The 21,849-nt window shown below is 35.7% G+C and overlaps 1 protein-coding gene across 2 annotated transcripts; it reads left to right on the forward strand.

Annotated features, from left to right (window-relative positions):
* The first annotated feature begins 2,355 nt into the window (after positions 1-2,355).
* Positions 2,356-19,531, forward strand: LOC132719374 (E3 ubiquitin-protein ligase TRIM71-like). Of its 2 annotated transcripts, none has more exons than XM_060703138.1 (2): positions 2,356-2,707; positions 16,198-19,531. In XM_060703138.1, exons 1-2 carry the CDS (start codon positions 2,686-2,688, stop codon positions 17,961-17,963), a joined length of 1,788 nt encoding a protein of 595 aa, XP_060559121.1. In that variant the 5' UTR covers positions 2,356-2,685; the 3' UTR covers positions 17,964-19,531. The 2 variants fall into 2 exon arrangements, with proteins under 2 accessions (XP_060559121.1, XP_060559122.1); XM_060703139.1 differs by having other exon boundaries at positions 2,368-2,707; positions 16,211-19,531.
* Positions 19,532-21,849: the final 2,318 nt, after the last annotated feature.

A 21,849-nucleotide genomic window follows, 5' to 3' on the forward strand; every position in this document is an offset into this window, starting at 1 on the left:
ACCCAAAACTTGCATGGCTTGAACCCACAGCTTTTGGGATGGTTTTCCCGTTTGGGCACATGAAACAAAATTAAAAATAAGCACAGTGACCTTTCAAACCCCAAAACATTTGGGAAGCTTTCCCCCAATTTAAAAAAAGGGGTGCGGTTTTTAAATTTTTAATGCTGTAAAAACAAAAACTATTGTAAATTGAAAATTCTTGATTTTTAGAACAAACCTGGGCTTGTCTATATAACTGGCAGGTAAGCTGGTAAATCTTGCCCTTTTAAAATTTAGTCTATTAATTAATTCCAGTTTATTAATTTATAATAACTTCAAACATTTTTTAACTAACAAAAATCAACAATTTGTTTTACTTCGATGGACAATAATATTTTGATACTTTTATGGATTGATTGCAGGATTAACAAGAGCCATCGCCAGGCAGGGGCAACACTGGACTTTTTCACTTTTTCTATAAGCGAACAATTAACGGTTTAAGGATATCTTTAAAAAGAAAAGTAAACATAAGTTTTTCTTCTTTTTTCGAATTTTAATAGGTCTGTCTAGTCACACTTGTTGTTTTTGTGTTTTAGTATGCATTATTTCCATAAAATAAATGAAAAACTAAAAATATCAGCAAAAATTCATTTGACTCTAACAAAGGTCCATTTAATAAGGTAAGGTCAATATCTAAATCATTAAACATGTCCGTTTTTGGTCATGAGAGTTGTTTTGTCCATATACGATCAAAATCTGTTATAAATAACAAAAAATGAACAACTGACAAGAAAAATGCAATAATTTTGACATTGGTCATCAGTTGAAGCATTAAAACACAACAAAATTTAGCAAGAGAATTTTGCAGACTCGGATTTGATTTGAGTCTGTACATGAGGGATAATGAATGTAAGAAGATATTATTGAAACATTCAGAGTTAGATCCCAGACAAGAAATCTGCAAAGAACAGACCAAAACCATTCTGAAAACAAAAAACTAAAGTATACCCAAAAACTACTTCGTTTTTTAGGGGTGTAATAATTTTACCTTTCAAGGTACAAGATACATACATGAGCTCAACGGTCAATTGTGTTTGATATACATGAAGGTCCTGACCTAAATATGTTTTGTCTCAATATTTGAATAACAAAGCTATATAGCCAGTTGGCAGCAAAAAAAAAAAAGAGAATTTCATTAATTTGACCTGGATGTCAAAGTCAATTAAAGGTCAAAGTCACATATAAAATATTTCATAAAAACATGTTTGTTTGGTAAGTAAGTACGTTGTTTTTTCCATGTTATAAATCAAATATGTACATAAATGACAAAACTATGAAAATTAAAACCAAAATTCATAATTTGGTCTTAATGGTCAAGGTTATTTAAAGTTCAACGTCAGTACAGAGGTTTCAGAAAGTTACAATTAATTGTCCAAAATGTTGTCTTGCCCAAGTATGAAGACAATCTATTGATAAATTACCAACTTACAGTCAATTGTAGCAAAAATCAGTGAAAACTAGATAATTTAACCTTCAAGGTCAAGGTCATATAAAATGAGCCAAAGTCAATTTGAAGGTCAAGTTTATTCTAGCCTTCTGGAAGGTCTTTTCAAAGGGTTGTTGTGGCCTAGTATAAGGACAATACACGAAGAACTTAAAAAGTTATGATCAAGGCTAAAGTTTGCTTGCTGACAGGACTGAAACAATACCTCCTTTTTTATAAAAAACTAGAACTATCACTAAATGTGATACCCCTGCAAGACTGCTTCGGAAATGAGGAAGTTACTAGTAACAGAATACCTTGTAAAAGAATTTGAATAATGTTATGGTTGTCAGCAATTAAAGATAGTTGTGGTTCTTGTACATTGAATTTCCTTTCACTGTGGTTCACCATTGATGAAGTTTTATTGAATTACTCTGTAATAAGTCCAGATAGAGTTATGATTTTGAGAACTGCTCTTTCTTTCAATGTGCTTGGCCATTGTATGAAGTTTTTTTTGAATTCCAACTAGTGGTTTTCAAGTTATGCTCCAGACAAGGAAAATGCAACGGAAAAGTAACAAAGGGCAATAACTCTATCATTACTTTACATGGAGTTATGGTTCTTGTGCACTGCACTTCCTCTTATTGTGCTTTACCATTGTATGAAGTTGTTTTGAATTCCAACCAGTAGCTTTCAAATTATGTTTCGGACAAGAAAAAAGTAACAACGGGCAATAACTCTGTAATTAGACAAGATGGAGTTATGGTTCTTGTGCACTGCACTTCCTCTCAATGTGCTTGTGAACCGACAACAGAGTGACTCCTCTATACACCCCCCCCCCCAAACTTTGTTTCGGGGTTATAAAAAGTCGAGCGAAAAATAGCTTTCTCCGGGAAATCTGAATAACAATGAAGGTGAAACAAATACATTGCCAATCAGATCTACATGCAAGGAAGTAACTTAAGTAGGTCTGAACTTAAATCAGATTGCCCTTAATACATTATAGGAAACAGTGTGAATTGCGTTAGCTAGAATAATAACTCACTATCACTACTTCAAGTACTTTTCAAACACTTAATAAGAACTACTTGTATTATATTTAGTTCCTGCTACAAAATTTGTCCTTTTAACACATTTTGCTTTTCAAGGAAACTTACAACAGTTGTCTTAAAACATTCAGCTTGATAGGGACATAATATTTTCCTGATAATAAACTAAATCCTATGGTTCATACGTATAACAGTGGTAAGTCATTTTAATATTCATTTGTTTCACCATTTATATTTCTATTCACTTTTACATCTATATTTTGTTAAAGGAACAATTATTTAAAGCTGCATGCCTCCAGATGAGCCAAAATATTGCAAGAAATTCAAATTTGAGAAAAATGTATTATTAGTTTAAGAAAAGTGAAAAAAATCCAAGACTTCAGTAAAAACTTACAATTTATGACTCACTCACGGATACTGCAGTATTTATCACCATATTTCTACTGCGTTACTAACGCAGTAAGGTATATGATTTCGATCAGTCCATTTGAAGTTTAAGGGATTTCAATATCAAAATACCAAATCTGTTGTTTTTCATAACATTGTTGCTTGAAACAGTGATATGCACTTTAACTGTTTATCTCATATAGACGTGCTTTGACGGCGTTTTACCCCCCCCCCCCTCTTGAGGCCTCAAACAGTGACAAAATGCCCTATTTGGGCCCCAAACACTGTTTTTCATTTGAGAAATATTGATAAAAAAAAAGATCACTTTCTCGGTGCCGCCAACTATCAAAAAGGTACATCAAGGGGTTGCCAGAAGGTAGATGTGCCCCCTCCTCTGTTACATGGTTTGTAGGGGGCAACAACCCTCATTGACAAGAAAATTTTGGACATGTGTCAGGCTAAAATTGCCTCAGATCTATCTAACTTGTAACCAACGCTTAAAAGCCTTTTACTCTATCTCAATCCATTGAGAAGTTGCAGCACTTTGAAATCAGTTTTGATGGGAAAAAACAATGCAAAATAGTGCTTTTTGGCAACTTTGAGGCATCCCCCCATTGCCATGGTAACAGGAAATTTCAGAATGAGCATGTTGTTACAGAGGCTATGGTCCAGTCAAATTTGTGCCAAGTTTCATTAGTATTGAAACATATTTCATAGTTTCATAGCAATTTGAACTTGTAACAGGAGGCTTTTCAATGAAAACGGCCATTTTTCACAATATGCTCACGAAGGAAAGGGTTAAGGACAAATCACTGTCTCTAGTCATGTTACACACTGAGTCGCTTAATACAGTCCAACTTTATAGCCAAAATTGTTGGGCAACTCAAACAGGGTCACATAAGACAGGAAGTCACTGAATACAGTGCGTCACTATGGCAGTTTTGACTGTATCTTCACTGCTAACATATTATACGACACCCTGTTTTAACGCTTACCTCCTTATAAAACTCATGGGCTTTTGCTTCGCCCATCACAAAAACTTATCACTTACCATAAAATAACAATAAAACATGTACATTTATGTAAAACATGCAGTTACACTTAATCTGCTCATGTTGTTCACAATTAATCAAGTATCAAACTTTCATGACAATCCAAAAGTCAAAGCTATGACAAATTGAGTTACTAACAGAGCTGTTGGTGGGATTTTATGAAGGCCAAAATGACTGTCTGTCTACTCAAATGCATTTTGGGCTGCCTCAACTTAGAAAACACTCTTTCTTGTTTGTGTTAAAACCAACAAAGGCCACCACCTGGTGGGGGGCATAATAATGGACTTTTTTATTTTTTCTATACAAAAACAAATAAATGGTTTAAACAAATCTTTAAAAACCTTTAAAAAACAAGATTGCATTTGAGACAAGGGTGCCATAGTCACAAAATACGCCCGTTTACGAAAGCTTTAGATGGAGATGGGGGCATTATGGATAAGTGTTATCTATAGCAAGCAAGTTTTTATTCTTGGCACTGTGTTGTTAAATGAACCTTAAAACAAATCAGTAGGGAAGATATGCACAGGATGTGTGACCTTGACCTTGGTCGCAGGGACCTGAATTTTATGCACGGCACTCAGCCTCACAATGATGAACATTTGTGCCAAATTATATTGAAATCCCTCTATGCATGTAGAAGTTTTGCTCCAGACAAGCGTTTTTCTATGAGCTCTAACTGTGACCTTCACCTTTGACCTAGAGACTTGGTTCATGTGCAGGGCACTACGTCTCATGGTGGTGAACAATTCTATAAAGTAACATTAAAATTCCTCCATGCATGTAGAAAATATGCTCCGGACAACATCTGGATATTTAATCATCTCCAGTGACCTTGACCTTGCAAATATTAACCTATATTAAATGTGTCACACCTGTAGTCATGATAGTTACCATTTGTGCTACAATCCATCAATAAATGATGACTAAATGGTCCCTATACACATCTTTAATTTTTATCTGAACTTTGACCTCTATGTGTAACCTTGACTTTGGTCGCAGGGATCTGAATTTTGTGTGCGACACTCAGCCTCACAATGGTGAACATTTGTGCCAAGTTATATTGAAATCCCCCTATGAATGTAGAAGTTTTGCTCCGGACAAGCGTTTTTCAATGAGCTCTAAGTGTGACCTTGACCTTTGACCTGGAGACCTGGATCATGCATGGAGCAATACATATCATGGTGGTGAACATTTCCATAAAGTATTATAAAAATTCTTCCATACATGTAGGAGATATGCTCCAGACAAAATCTGGATATTTCACCATCTTTAGTGACCTTGACCTTGCATATATTGACCTAAAGTACATGTGTCACAGCCGTAGTCATGATAATGACCATTTGTGTTACAATCCCTCAATAAATGATGATTAAATCGTCCCTATACACATCTTCATATTTTTATCTAAACTTTGACCTCTATGTGTGACCTTGACCTTGGCTGCAGGGACCTAAATTTTGTGCGCGACACTCCGCCTCACAATGGTGAACATTTGTGCCAAGTTATATTGAAATCCCTCTATGCATGTGGAAGTTTTGCTCTGAACAAGCTTTTTTTAATGAGCTCTTAGTGTGACCTTGACCTTTGACCTAGAGACCTAGTTCATGTGCGTGACATGGCTTTTCATAATGGTGAACATTTCTATGAAATTTCATTAAAATCCCTCCATGCGTGTAGGAGATATGCTCCGGACAAAATCTGGATATTTCATCATCTTTAGTGACCTTGACCTTGTATATATTGACCTAAATTATATGTATCACAGCAATAGTCTTGATAACGACCATTTGTGTTACAATCCCTCAATAAATGATGACTAAAATGGTCCATATACACATCTTCATATTTTTATCTGAACTTTGACCTCTATGTGTGACCTTGACCTTGGCCGCAAGGACCTGAATCTTGTGCGCTACACTCCGCCTCACAATGGTGAACATTTGTGCCAAGTTATATTGAAATCCCTCTATACATGTGGAAGTTTTGCTCCGGACAAGCATTTTTCAATGAGCTTTAAGTGTGACCTTGACCTAGAGACCTGGTTCATGTGCGTGACACTGCTCCTCATAGTGATGAACATTTCTATGAAGTTTCATTAAATCCCTCCATACATGTAGGAGATATGCTCCGGACAAAAATGGACGCCGCACGCCCACCCGCCCGCCAGGGGCGTTCCCATAATACGTCCCGTTTTTCAAACGGGCGTATAAAAAATGCTATGCCACCGCATGGTTCAAATTTCATAGCTGTACATCAAAGGACAAGAAAGTAGGTCACATCATCAAAATCTAGGTCAAAATTCAATTTTACAACTAAAACTGTGCACATGGTCAAAATGTCATTGCTGTACATCAAAGGACAAGAAAGTAGGTCACTGTCCCCTTGGGCAAGGCATAATTTTGACCCAAGGGTTTAATAACAATCTTGATACAGGTCCACCAAACAACATTTCAAGTCAAATATCTAAGCTATAGCTTTCTCCCACTCAGAAAACATTTGTTTTCTTTTCTGTTTTTACTACGTGTACATAATGAGAATCACTGCCCCTGGGCAGGGCCAATTTTTGACATTTGAACAACTTTGGTAGAGGACCTATAGATGATATTATATATCAAACATCAAAGCTCTATGCCTTGAACCTTCAGACAAAATTTTGTTTTTAAATAATGAAAATCAATGACCCCCGGGGCGGAACCAATTTTGACCCCAGGGCTATAATTTGAACAATCTTGCTAGAGGTTCACTACACAATGTTTCATGCAAAATATCTTAACTTTATCCTTTGTAAATTTAGAGAAGATGATTTTTTAAGTTTTAACTATATACATATAGGATAAACTTATGGCTCCAAGGGGCGGGGCTAATTTTGACACAAGAGGCAAAATTTGAACAACTTTGGTAGAGTACCTTTAGATGATATTATTTAACAAATATTAAAGCTCTAAGCCTTGTACCTTCAGACAATAAGATTTTTTTATTTTTTACTATATGTATATATTGAATCAATGACCCCCAGGGCGGGGACAATTTTGACCCCAGGGCTATAATTTGAACAATCTTGCTAGAGTTTAACAACACAATGTTTCATGCAAAATATCTAACAGTTAGCATTTGTCAATTGCTAGAAGAATTTTTTTTAAGTTTTTACTATATACATATAAGGAAAACCAATGACCCCTGGGGCGGGCCTATTTTGACCCCAGGGCTATAATTTGAACAATCTGGGTAGATATGTCTACCAGACAATGCCTTATGCAAAATATCTAAGCTCTAAGCCTTTTGGGTCTTTACAAGAAGGTGTTTTAACTTTTTACTATATGTACATATAGCGAAAATCAATGACCCGGGGCGGGGCCGATTTTGACCCAAGGGCTATAATTTGAACAATCTTGGTAAGGGTCTACCAGATGATGCCTTATGCAAAATATCTAAGCTCTAGGCCTTTTGGGTTTTTACAAGAAGGTATTTTAAGTTTTTACTATATGCACATAGTGAAAATCAATGACCCCCGGGGCGGGGCCAATTTTGACCCCAGGGCTATAATTTGAACAATCTTGTTAGAGGTCTACCAGACAATGCCTTATGCAAAATATCTAAGCTCTAGGCCTTTTGGGTCTTAACAAGAAGATTTTTTCAATTTATTCTTATAATTCCTTTTGGTTGCCATGGCAACCAGATTTCTGCATGGAATGAAATTCTTTGAACAACTTTGGAAGCCCTTCATCCAAGGAACAATCCTGCCAAGTTTGGTTGAAATTGGACTAGTGGTTTTTCACAAGAAGATTTTTTAAGTTCACTATATAACACACACACAAACACACACACACATACACACAGGTGAATCGCTATATGCCACCGCATCGCAAATGCTGCGGTGGCATAAAAATTAAGTTTTCCCTTTTTTTATTATAATAGGTCTGTCTAGTCACGCTTGTTGTTTGATCTAAGTATGATTTATTTCTGTAAATAGATAAACAAGAGGGCCATGATGGCCCTGAGGTCGCTCACCTGTATATAGGCCCCCCCCCCCCAACGTTGCAGGGCCAATTTAACCCAAGGGCTTTTATTTGCACAAACTTGGTAGACACCAATAAGAAGATGTTTCATGCTCTAGCTCATTGGGCTTTTTAAAAGAAGATTTTTTTAAAGTTTTTACTATACACATATAGTTAAAAACAATGACACCCCTGGGGCCTGGCCAGTTTTGACCCCAGGGCTTTTATTTGAACAAACTTTGTAGACACCTATTAGAACATTTTTGATGCAAAATATCTTAGCCATAGCTCTTTGAGTTCTTTAAAAGAAGATTTTTTAATTTTTTTTCTATATGCATATAGGGAAAATCAATGACCCCCCGGGGCGGGGCCAATTTTAACCCAGGGCTTTTATTTGAACAAACTTGGTAGACACTTATTAGAACATGTTTCATGCTAAATATCTTAGCTCTAACTCTTTTGGTTCTTTAAAAGAAGATTTTTTAAGTTTTTACTATATGCATATAGGGAAAATCAATGACCCCCTGGGGCGAGACCAATTTTGACCCCAGGGCTTTTATTTGAACAAACTTGGTAGACACCTATTAGAACATGTTTCATGCTAAATATCTTAGCTCTAACTCTTTTGGTTCTTTAAAAGAAGATTTTTTAAGTTTTTACTATACGCATATAGGGAAAATCAATGACCCCCTGGGGCGGGGCCAATTTTGACCCAAGGGCTTTTATTTGAACAAACTTGGTAGACACCTATTAGAACATGTTTGATGCTCAATATCTTAGCCATAGCTCTTTGAGTTCTTTAAAAGAAGATTTTTTAAGTTTTTACTATATGCATATAGGGAAAATCAATGACCCCCAGGGCGGGGCCAATTTTGACCCCAGGGCTTTTATTTGAACAAACTTGGTAGACACCCATAAGAACATGTTTCATGCTAAATATCTTAACTCTAGCTATTTGGGTTTTTTCAAAGAAGATTTTTCAAGTTTTTGCTATACACATATAAGGAAAATCAATGACCCCCGGGGCGGTGCCAATTTGACCCCAGGGCTTTTATTTTAACAAACTTGGTAGACACCTATTAGAATATGTTTGATGCTAAATATCTTAGCCATAGCTCTTTGAGTTCTTTAAAAGAAGATTTTTTAAGTTTTTACTATATGCATATAGGGAAAATCAATGACACCCCGGGGCGGGGCCAATTTTGACCCCAGGGCTTTTATTTGAACAATCTTGGTAGACACCTATTAGAACATGTTTGATGCTCAATATCTTAGCCATAGCTCTTTGAGTTCTTTAAAAGAAGATTTTTAAAGTTTTTGCTATACACATATAAGGAAAATCAATGACCCCCGGGGCGGTGCCAATTTTGACCCCAGGGCTTTTATTTTAACAAACTTGGTAGACACCTATTAGAACATGTTTCATGCTAAATATCTTAGCTCTAACTCTTTTGATTCTTTAAAAGAAGATTTTTAAGTTCTTACTATATGCATATAGGGAAAATCAATGACCCCCCGGGGCGGGGCCAATTTTGACCCCAGGGCTTTTATTTGAACAAACTTGGTAGACACCTATTAGAACATGTTTGATGCTCAATATCTTAGCCATAGCTCTTTGAGTTCTTTAAAAGAAGATTTTTAAAGTTTTTACTATATGCATATAGGGAAAATCAATGACCCCCAGGGGTGGGGCCAATTTTGACCCCAGGGCGTTTATTTCAACAAACTTGGTAGACACCCATTAGAACATGTTTCATGCTAAATATCTTAACTCTAGCTATTTGGGTTCTTTAAAAGAAGAATTTTTAAGTTTTTACTATATGCATATAGGGAAAATCAATGACCCCCCCGGGGCGGGGCCAATTTTGACCCCAGGGCTTTTATTTGAACAAACTTGTTAGACACTCACTAGAAAATGTTTCATGCCAAATATCTTAGCTCTAGCTCTTATGGTTTTTTAAAAGAAGATATTTAAAGTTTTTTCTTTCGGTTGCCATGGCAACCAGAGTTCTGCATGGAATTAAATTCTTTGAACAATTTTTAAAGGTGACCACCAAAGGAACATTCCTGTGAAGTTTGGATGAAATTGGCTTAGTGGTTTATGAGGAGATGTCATTTAAAGTAAAAGTTTACGGACGGACGGACGATGGACGGACGCCGGATGGACGGACGCCGGACGAAAAGCGATGACAAAAGCTCACCCTGTCACTTTGTGACAGGTGAGCTAAAAATAAAAAGAACAAGAGGGCCATGATGGCCCTGGATCGCTCACCTGACACAACCACATCCAAGCAATGTCTTAAATAAGCATCATGGCCAAGTTTGATGACAACTGAGTCAAACATGTGACCTCTAGTGTGCTATAAAGATTTTTCCATATTTGGGCAATGTGACCTAATTTTTGAATGGACACGACCCATATTCAAACTTGACCTAGAATCATCAAAACAACCTTCCTGACCAATTTCCAGGAAATTTGGATCAAAACTGCAGCCACTAGAGTGTTAAAAAGATTTTTCTATTTTTAGCTCCTGTGACCTAGTTTTTGACCGGACATGACCAATCTTAGCACTTGACCCAGAAATCATCAAAACAACCTTCCTGACAAATTTCAAGAATATTTGAATCAAAACTGAAGCCACTTGAGTGTAAACAAGCTTTTTCTATTTTTAGCTCCTGTGACCTAGTTTTTGACCTGAGATGACCCATCTTCGAATTTGACCCAGAAATCATCAAAACAACCTTCCTGACAAATTTCCAGAATATTTGAATCAATACTGCAGCCACTAGAGTGTTTACAAGCTTTTTCTATTTTTAGCGCCTGTGACCTAGTTTTTTACCAGAAATAACCCATCTTCAACTTGACCTAGAAATCATCAAAACAACCTTCCTGACAAATTTACAGAATATTTGGATGAAAACTGCAGCCCCTAATGTGTTAACAAGCTTTTCTATTTTTAGCTCCTGTGACCTAGTTTTTGACCGGAGATGACCCATCTTCAAACTTGACTTAGATATCATCAAAACAACCTTCTTGACAAATTTCCAGAATTTTTGGATGAAAACTGCAGCCACTAGAGTGTTAACGAGCTTTTTCTATTTTTAGCTCCTGTGACCTAGTTTTTGACCGGAGATGACCCATCTTCAAACTTAATTTAGATATCATCTAAACAACCTTCCTGACAAATTTCCAGAATATTTGGATGAAAACTGCAGCCCCTAGAGTGTTAACAAGCTTTTTCTATTTTTAGCTCCTGTGACCTAGTTTTTGACCGGAGATGACCCATCTTCGAACTTGACCTAGATATCATCAAAACAACTTTCCTGACAAATTTCCAGAATATTTGGATGAAAACTGCAGCCACTAGAGTGTTAACAAGCTTTTTCTATTTTTAGCTCCTGTGACCTAGTTTTTGACCGGAGATGACCCATCTTCGAACTTGACCTAGATATCATCAAAACAACCTTCCTGACAAATTTCATGAATATTTGGATGAAAACTGCAGCCACTAGAGTGTTAACAAGCTTTTTCTATTTTAGCTCCTGTGACCTAGTTTTTGACCGGACATGACCCATCTTCAAACTTGACATAGATATCATCAAAACAACTTTCCTGACAAATTTCCAGAATATTTGGATGAAAACTGCAGCCACTAGAGTGTTAACAAGCTTTTTCTATTTTTAGCTCCTGTGACCTTGTTTTTGACCTGAGATGACCCATCTTCGATCTTGACCTACATATCACTGAAACAACCTTCCTGACAATTTTCAAGAATATTTGGATGAAAACTGCAGCCACTAGAGTGTTAACAAGCTTTTTCTATTTTTAGCTCCTGTGACCTAGTTTTTGACCCGAGATAACCCATCTACGAACTCGATCTGTATTTCATTGAGACAAACATTCTGACAAAGTTTGATGATGATCCAATCAAAACTGTGACTGCTAGACTGTTAACAACCCACGACGCCCGACGCCGGACATAGCCCCATCACTATACCTCACCTTGACCACTTCGTGGTCAGGTGAGCTAAATTTTAAATAATTTAAGTCGAGCTCATATCTAAATTATTCAACATGTTGGTTTGGTCAAAAGTCTTGTTTTGTCCATGCATCAATCAAATTCATACATAAATAACAAAATTAACTTTACAAAAATTTAACAGTCAGCCAATTATAGCAATTATCAGTGAATATTCAATAATTTAACCTTCAAGGTCAAGGTCAAACATGAGTCACCGTCAAATTGAGTCTGACACACATGGTCTTTACCTAAGAGATGTTGTGTCTCAATATGAAGTAAATCCGTTAATGAATAAAAGTTACAGCCAGTTACTGCAAAGAACAAGAGAATTTCATTAATATGACCTTGACAGTCAAGGTCAGTTAAAGGTCAAAGTCACATCTAAATTATTCAACATGTCTGTTTGGAAAAAAGTCTTGTTTTGTGCAAGTATAATTCGAATTCCTACATAAATAACAAACTTATGACAATTTAACCAAAATGCAATAATTTGACCTTCATGGTCAAGGTCATTTAAAACTCAAAGTCAAAGTCAGTTCAACCTTTTAGAAGGTCTTGTCCAAAAGGTTCAAGGATGAAGGTACTCCATTAATTAATTACCAAGTTATGGTCAATAATATAAAAAATCAGTGAAATTCAATAAACTAATCTTCAAGGACAGGTCATAATTGAGCCATTGAAGGTCAATTTGCGTTTGATATACATGAAGGTCTTATCCTAAAGAATGTGTCTAAATTTGAAGTCAATCTATTCATAAACAAGAGCACCGCTAGGCGTAGCATTATATGCCCGAAAGTGATTTTTTTTCAGTAAAGATGAAGCATTTGTAAGACATGGGAATTAAATAAAGTATTACCTCCTTCACAAAACAATCCTCCTTTGAAGTTTCAATTTTGTGGTCCAAATGGAACTTAAGTTATGCTCAAGAAACTGTTTTCAATTTATAAGTAATAGTGACCTTGACCTTTGACCTTGTGGTCCCAAAATCAATAGGGGTCTTCAACCCAATATGGACAATCATCCTATGAAGTTTGGTCACTGTGGGCCAAATGGAACTTAAGTTATGCTCCAGAAACTGTTTTTAGTTTTAAGGTTATAGTGGCCTTGACCTTTGACCTTGTGACCCCAAAATCAATACGGGTCTTCTACCCAAAATGGACAATCATACTATCAAGTTTGAACACTGTGGGCCAAATGGAACTTAAGCTGTTTTCAGTTTTAAGGTAATAGTGACCTTGACCTTTGACATATTAACCCCAAAATCAGGGTTGCCAGCATCATAGATAAATAAAATTCCCTGACTTTTCCCTGACCAAATTAGGTTTTTCACTGACTAAAACTACCAAACTTAAACGGTCTCCACCTCCCCTACAGCCGTCCAATTCACCCCATGGCTTTTTTTCCTTCTATAGCAGGGGCCATTATAGGACTGTTTCCACAAAAAGAAATTCTTTAAAATCATGCAGTTTTCCCACAAAATATAATTTACATCAAGTTTTTTCTTCCCCTTTTGCAAATATACCATTAATGTATCCCCAAAATTAAGGGCAGGGCTGCTCCCCCAACCTGTGAAAAAAAGCCCTGCACCCATAAGTTTTTTGTTGTTGTTTTTTTTAATGCTTTTAACAATATGGTCAATAAAACATGCTTTATACATCTTAGTTTGGTAGTTTTGTGTTCAGTAAAATGTTTTTGATAAGATCAAGTCTGAAGCAAAACTATTATCTTGAGCTACAGAATACTGCCATAGCCAATATAATAAAAAACAAGAGGGTCGTGATGGCCCTGAAATTGCTCATCTGAATATAAAAACTCTCCATGAACAAGAATAATTTTGACCCCAGGGCTTTTCTTTGAACAAAGTAGGTAAACACCCATTGGAAAATGTTACATGCCAAATATCTAAGCTCTAGCTCTTTTGTTTTTTTAAAAGAAAACTTTTTAGTTTTTACTATAAATACATATAAGGAAAATCAATGACCTCCATGACTGGGCCAATTTTGACCCCAGGGCTTTTATTTTAACAAACTTGGTAGACACTTAATAAAAGATGTTTCATGCAAAATAACACAGCTCTACCTCTTTGGATTTTTCAAATAAGATATTTTTTTGTGTTTACTATGTACATAAAAGGAAAATCAGTGACCCCCTGGGGAGGGGCTTAATTTGACCCCAAGGGCTTTTATTTGAACAAACTTGGTAGACACACACTAGAAAATGTTTCATGCTTAATATTTAAACTCTAGCTCTTTTGGGTTTGTTACAAGAATTTTTAAGTTTATATAAGCATATAAGGAAAAACAATGACCCCCTTGACTGGGCAAATTTTGACCCAATTGATGGCTTTTATTTGTACAAAATGTTTCATGCTTAATATCTAAGCTCTAGCTCTTAAAAGAGGTTAACGAGTTTTTTTCTCCAGTTTTTACTTTATACAAAGAAGAAAAATTCTTCAAAATTTCTTCAAAATTATTTTTCCCTGACTTTTCCCTGACTTTTTAGGATTTTTATTCTTCACTGACCAATTTTCAAAATTCCCTGACAATGCCCTGACCTTGAAAAAATATCAGATTTCCCTGACTTTTCAAGTCTGTTGGCAACCCTGAAAATCAATAGGGGTCTTCTACCCAATATGGACAATCATCCTATGAAATTTGAAATCTGGGCCAAATGGAACTTAAGTTATACTCCGGAAACTGTTTATAGTTTTGAGGTAATAGTGACCTTGACCTTTGACCTTTTGACCCCAAAATCAATAGGGGTCTTCTACCCAATATGGACAATCATCATATGAAGTTTGAACACTGTGGGCCAAATGGAACTTAAGTTATGCTCCGGAAACTGTTTTCAGTTTTAAGGTCATAGTGACCTTGACCTTGTGACCCCAAAATCAATAGGGATCTTCTACCATATATGGACAATCATCCTATGAAGTTTGAACACTGTGGGCCAAATGGAACTTAAGTTATGTTCAGAAACTGTTTTCAGTTTTAAGGCCATAGTGACCTTGACCTTTGACCTTGTGACCTCAAAAACAATAGGGATCTTCTACCTAATATGGACAATCATCCTATGAAGTTTGAATATTGTGGGCCAAATGGAACTTAAGTTATGCTCTGGAAACCAAATTGCTAACGGACGGACGGAAAGACAGACAGACGGACGGACGCCAGGGGGTATAACATAATATGCCTGAAATTCTTTCGGGCATATAATTACCAAGTAATAGCCATTTCAGTAAAAAAGAATAAAATTTAAGTTATTTGACCTTCAATTTGAAGGTCAAAGTCATTCATGAGTGAATGTCAAGGTCTAACTGGTTAACTTGAAGGTCTATCCTAAAAGATTGTTGTGTTCACGTTTGAAGACAATCCATTCAAAAATAATAAAGTTAAAATCAAGCAAAATTTAGATATTTGACCTTGAAGGTCAAGGTCATTTTAGTATGAAGGTCTAGTTTAATCTAAGGTTTAGTCTAGCCTACTTGATGGTCCTGTCCAAAGGGTTGTTGTGGCCAAGTATAAAGACAATAATTGACCTTGACTGTCAATGGGAACAGGAACACTGCCGTGACTATAACAATGACTTTTTTTAAAAAGTCGAGCAATGAGAAATCAATTTGTTGACATTTTTCATGTGTAATTATTATATATCAGGTTTGTAATACATCCACCAGTGATATATCGTCAACTAAAATCTATAAATCTATAACTATTATTTAAATTATTTAAAAAACAAATTTTCTAATTTCAAATGATTTTAACTGATTGAATGATATTTATTTTTGCTCATGTACTTGGGTCGGGTATCATTGCTAATCCTGCCAAAAATCAAAAAAATTTTTTTTGCTAATCTTGGGTGTTACAAAATTAAAGCAACACCAAGGGTCAGAAAGCGCCTCACTTGCTTGAGCTAAGAAATGCATGGGCTCCTGTAATTCAAACCCTATTAGTCGCCTCTTACTATCATGCAGGGAAAAACTGAGGTTGCAATTCTGATGCCTCAACCCTACAGGTAACCCCTCACCTTGGGGCTTTACATAAGTGTTATAACAGAGGAAGGTTTTCAGTTTGCTACTTCAGTGACATGACTGAGAGTTGAGATGGGTTAAACTGTGTTAATACCCAAAATAAAAGCATGTACAACTAGAATCAAGTACTTTTTTTAAAATCCATTTAAAATGTCAAATAATTATATGCAAGCAAATTATTAAAATGCTTAATATTATAGGTGAAAATTTCAGGTTAATTATGGCTGTGCCTGGAAAAAAGGCATCTGAAAAGGCAATTACCCTTTCTCAAGGTTGTGCTGAAGATTTTGAAGTTTACTGTCAGCCATGTGACAGAGATGATGTCAGACAACCTGCCTTTGGATACTGTGTGGACTGTAAGGAGCATTTATGCCAAGCATGTTTCGTCACCCACAGGAAACCTAAACCATCACAGCATCATCAGCTTCTTGACAAAGAGCACATGCCCGTGAAACTAAACCTTCACATTGCATCAAAATCTACTCCCACTAAACAGGCTGACAGTCTGACAACGCCATGTTCTAAGCACACAAAAGAAGTGATCAAGCTGTATTGTCATAAGCATGATGCACTGTTGTGCAGTGTATGTGTTGCCCTTCAACACACACCACCATCCTGCCATGTAGACTACATACCTGATATATCACAACAGACTTTAGACAGCAATGAGTTCAACAAAACTTTGAAAGACCTGGACCAAATGACAGAAAAATGCTGCAAGGTTACAAAAGATCAAAAACAAAGAGTAGCTGAATCCATAACTTCTCTTGAAGATGTTATAACACACATAGACAACTTCAGAGAAGAGATTAATAAAAGATTAAATGAACTAGAAAAAGAGGCTAAAGATACAGCAACAACAATCCAACATGACAACAACAAAAAGTTGACAACAACAGAAACAACTTGTGAGAATCTTGTCAAATCTCTTCAAGTGTCTGCCGACTCACTCAAACATCTCAACACGAACAAGAAAGCTGATCAACTGTTTACTGAACTTAAAATAGCTCAACAACTGATTATAGATAGCAAACAAGGAATATCACAACTACCAGCAGCTGAAGATATTGATGAATATGTCTTCAAACCAAACCAAGCCATCCAAACACTCCTTCAGAATGAGAAATCATTTGGAACTTTGAAACATAAAAATCCAAAACAGTCAGCTGAGCCACCAAATCAATCTGAAGTAGTAATAAAAATGTCAGGTGGTGCCTTTGTTGAAAAATCTAATTTGAGAACAGGATTGGCTGCTTCTCCTCCAAACCTATTATTTGCAGCATCGGAGAACGGATATATTGAAATGATAGACAAAGAGATTGGAAAAGAGGCTGGAAAAGTCATTAAAAAACTATCACTTAAATCACAACCCTGGGATATAACAGTTATCAACATAGATACAATTGCTGTTACAATACCAGGTAGTGGAAAAATTCAGTACATTTCCTTCTCCTCCAATACCCTCTCACTGAAAAGTAAAATGAAAGTTGGTGGCCAGTGTCATGGTATCAGTCATCATCAGGGAAAACTTGCAGTAACTTTTTTACATCCTGGTAAACTCCTTATTATGGACTTAAAAGGCAATGTACTCGAAAAAGTAGGAAAAGATTCAAATGGTGATGATATTTTATGGGAACCTAAATATGTTGATACAAACAGTCAATCAATCTATGTATCTGACAGTAAGAAGTCAATTATATGGTTTAACTGGCAGGGGGAGATGATAGGCAGGTATAAAAGTGATGATTGTCGTAGCATTGCACTGTTAGGAGACGGGTCCTTTTTAGTAGGCGATCATTGGGGACATTTCATATCTAGAGTAAGCGATGACTGTAAAACAGAAAAGAAGTATGAAATCTCATTTCCATATGAGGTCATATATTGGTGTCCAGAAACCAGTACCCTTTATACAAGTATGCATGAAGATTGGGAATTTATCTATTCATATGATCTAAAATTAATATAGCTGCAATCTCATTGGTCTAAAAGGAGAAAACACAATGTACATTTTATATCAATTAGAAATGAATGGGTGTCACTTTTTGACTGTAAAAATACATGTATATTATCTGTTGTACCAATATTGTATAATTATGTTCTATTCACAGTTGATCAAAGGGAGGCAACACAATATATATTTGATATCAACTAGAAATGAATGGGTGTCACTTTTGGACTATAAATATATTATTTAAATATATTATCTATTTTGTAAACAGTTGATCAAAGGGAGAAAACACAATATATATCAACTAGAAGTGAATGGGTGTCACTTTTTGCCTGTAAAATACATGTATATTATCTGTTGTGCCAATATTGTATAACAGACTATCATATTATATATGGCATAAAATACCATGGTAACACACAATTCTTTCTCTTTATATTGTATATATCTATATCTAAGTGTACTGTGTATACATATGATAAATAGCAAATGATTGCAATGTTAATAAATACTGATATTCTTGTGTAAGAGTTTAAGTGTGTCCAAAATGTTATCAATAAAGGTTCTATGAAAACTGTGGATGTTTCTAACAGATCATAAATTTCATCTTTCAATGTTTAAATCTTTAAATCTGCTTTAAATCCGGCACAAGGGGGCATGGATGGTAGCTTGCAATTACCACTACCCTCTATGAACGGATTCAATAAAACAAACCCTGTTATATTTTTTAATCGTGCAGTTTTGGACGTTCTGGTTTTCTCTATGTTAATCCTATCATCACAACACTATTATCAAATTCTTTTAATAGCACCTCAAACTGGTAGACTGCAATCTGAGCTTTTCCTTCTGAGCTTTTTCCTTCGCTAGCTTTGAAGTTAATAGTGTAAAATGACAGGTGACCATGCAATCAAAGATGCTACATAAAATGAGCCGTGTCATGACAAAACCAACATAGTGCGTTTGCGACCAGCATGGATCCAGACCAGCCTGCGCATCCGCACAGTCTGATCAGGATCCATGCTGTTCGCTTACAAACCCTATAGCAAGTAGAGAAACTGATAGCGAACAGCATGGATCCTGATGCGCAGGCTGGTCTGGAACAATGCTGGTCGCAAACGCACTATGTTGGTTTTGTCATGACGCGGCTCAATGATTGTTGGGAATCTATCAACTAATTCACTAATTGTAACCTAAACGGTTTACTATTTCTAACCAAAAATGAATTGTGACAAATTTGATGGACAAATTAAGCTAGGCAGACCAAAGATAACCATCGAAGCAAGTTGAGTTCTACACATAAAAGAAATATTGAAGTATATATATGTTTGATGTTTATATTATATTTAGAAATTGTATGTTGTTTTACAATTTATACAAAGGGAAACAACACAATTCCTGATTTAGTGTATAAAGAATTAGAATTATTGTCACACACAAAACAAAACGGTACATCATTTTAATGACTTTGTATTTTTAGTTTTTAATTCTTAAGGTTCTAAATTACTTTTTTTTTCATCATTCATATAAATGAAAGATTGTTTGTATAATTATGACTGTTAGTTTGATAGAATAAATGTGTTGAATCTTTTTCATCATTGTCTTATGTCTTATTTTACCTTGCAGTGCTGTTATTTGAAGTGACCATTTATATTAACAACGGTGGGTCATACATATTAGTAGCATGTTCTGGATCAGTAATTTTTCACTGTTTCAAAAGTTTCTGGGCAGAATTTCATTGCACAATACCATAATACAAAAGGTACCCTTTACAGATACATTAAGAGTAAAAAATCTTGATGGAAGACTTGAAGAATGTTTTATGCTAAGTCTGGAAATGAATTGTCTTGATAATAATGTTCATAAAGGCAATTACTTATTCAAAAAGTTTATATTACATAAAAATTCTTATTTGAACAATATGGAAGGAGTGCACACAATTAAGTTTAATGACTACAACAGCATTATAGTTCATAACAAGAGCTGTGGGTTGGACAACACGCTCGATTATTCTTAGTGCTTGAAAGTAAAAGAACCTTGATAATGTATAATTTTCTAAGTTAACAAAACGGCAATTTTTTTTTTTAAATCCATGTTACAGTTATAGGCCTTGAAGAGAGTCCTATTATGCTCTCAAAGAAGTGTATAAATTTTCAACTTGTTTCAAAGCCAGATGTCAATGGAATATGAAAATATCTGAGGTGGTATGCAAACTTTAATGTAAATTCTAAGTCGAAAAAGGGGCATTATTCTGTCAAAATGCTTGATAGAGTTTCCTCCTCTTGTCTACAGATAGGGGGCATGATGGTGAACAAGTTTGCAAAGTTTAAAGCCATATGTCATATGGACTTTTTAAAAATTTGAGGTGTAACAAAAACTTGAACGTAAATTCTAAGTCAAACTAGAAATGTGTCCATAGGACACGGATGCCCTCACACGCCACTGTTCTGTCAATCTTATGACTCTAGGTCAAATATTTTTTGGACTACATGTGCCACAAGTTGAAAACTAAAAATCAACAAAGGGCCATAATTCTGTAAAATTTGGTCGCATCAAAAATTCCTTCCTTTACTACCATCTACATATTAAGGTTGTTAATCCCTGGAAGTTTAAGTAAAATCTGCCATCCGGTTTAAGAGGAGTTTCGTTCACAAAATTTCTACATAGTATATAATGAAAAAATCAACAAAGGGCCATAATTCTGTTAAATTTGGTTGCTGCAAAAATTCCTTCCTTTACTGCCATCTACACATTAAGGTTGTTCATCCCTGGAAGTTTAAGCAAAATCTGCCATCCGGTTTAAGAGGAGTTGCATTCACAAAATTTCTACATAGTATATAGTGAAAAAATCAACAAAGAGCCATAATTGTGTAAAATTTGGTCGCAGCAAAAATTCCTTCCTTAACTACCATCTACACCTTAAGGTTGTTCATCCCTGTAAGTTTAATCAAAATCTGCCATCCGGTTTAAGAGGAGTTGCGTTCACAAAATTTCTACATAGTATATAATGAAAAAATCAACAAAGAGCCATAATTGTGTAAAATTTGGTCGCAGCAAAAATTCTTTCCTTAACTACCATCTACACCTTAAGGTTGTTCATCCCTGTAAGTTTAATCAAAATCTGCCATCCGGTTTAAGAGGAGTTGCGTTCACAAAATTTCTACATAGTATATAATGAAAAAATCAACAAAGGGCCATAATTCTGTTAAATTTGGTCGCAGCAAAAATTCCTTCCTTTACTACCATCTACACATTAAGGTTGTTCATCCCTGTAAGTTTAAGCAAAATCTGCCATCCGGTTTAAGAGGAGTTGCATTCACAAAATTTCTACATAGTATATAGTAAAAAAAATCAACAAAGGGCCATAATTCTGTTAAATTTGGTCGCAGCAAAAATTCCTTCCTTTACTACCATCTACACGATAAGGTTGTTCATCTCTGTAAGTTTTAGCAAAATCTGCCATCCGGTTTAAGAGGAGTTGCGTTCACAAAATTTCTACATAGTATATAGTGAAAAAATCAACAAAGGGCCATAATTCTGTTAAATTTGGTCGCAGCGAAAATTCCTTCCTTTACTACCATCTACACATTAAGGTTGTTCATCCCTGTAAGTTTAAGCAAAATCTGCCATCCGGTTTAAGAGGAGTTGCGTTCACAAGATTTCGGGACGTACGGACTGACGGACGGACTGACGGACGGACTGACGGACAAGTGCAACGCTATATGCTCCCACATTGTGGGGGCATAAAAAGGGACATAATTCTGTCAAAATGCTTAATATAGTTTCTATAAATGCCACCAGCAGCTTGACTGGTGTAAGCTGGACAAGATTTTTCTATTTAAAGCTCTGGGGGCCATTAAGTGCAGCAAAGTGGAACATGCCGGCGTTATGCACAACTATTAAGGAT

Source organism: Ruditapes philippinarum, unplaced genomic scaffold, assembly GCF_026571515.1.
Source record: "Ruditapes philippinarum isolate M1 unplaced genomic scaffold, ASM2657151v2 ctg196_1_1_1_1, whole genome shotgun sequence".
Classification (NCBI taxonomy): domain Eukaryota; kingdom Metazoa; phylum Mollusca; class Bivalvia; order Venerida; family Veneridae; genus Ruditapes; species Ruditapes philippinarum.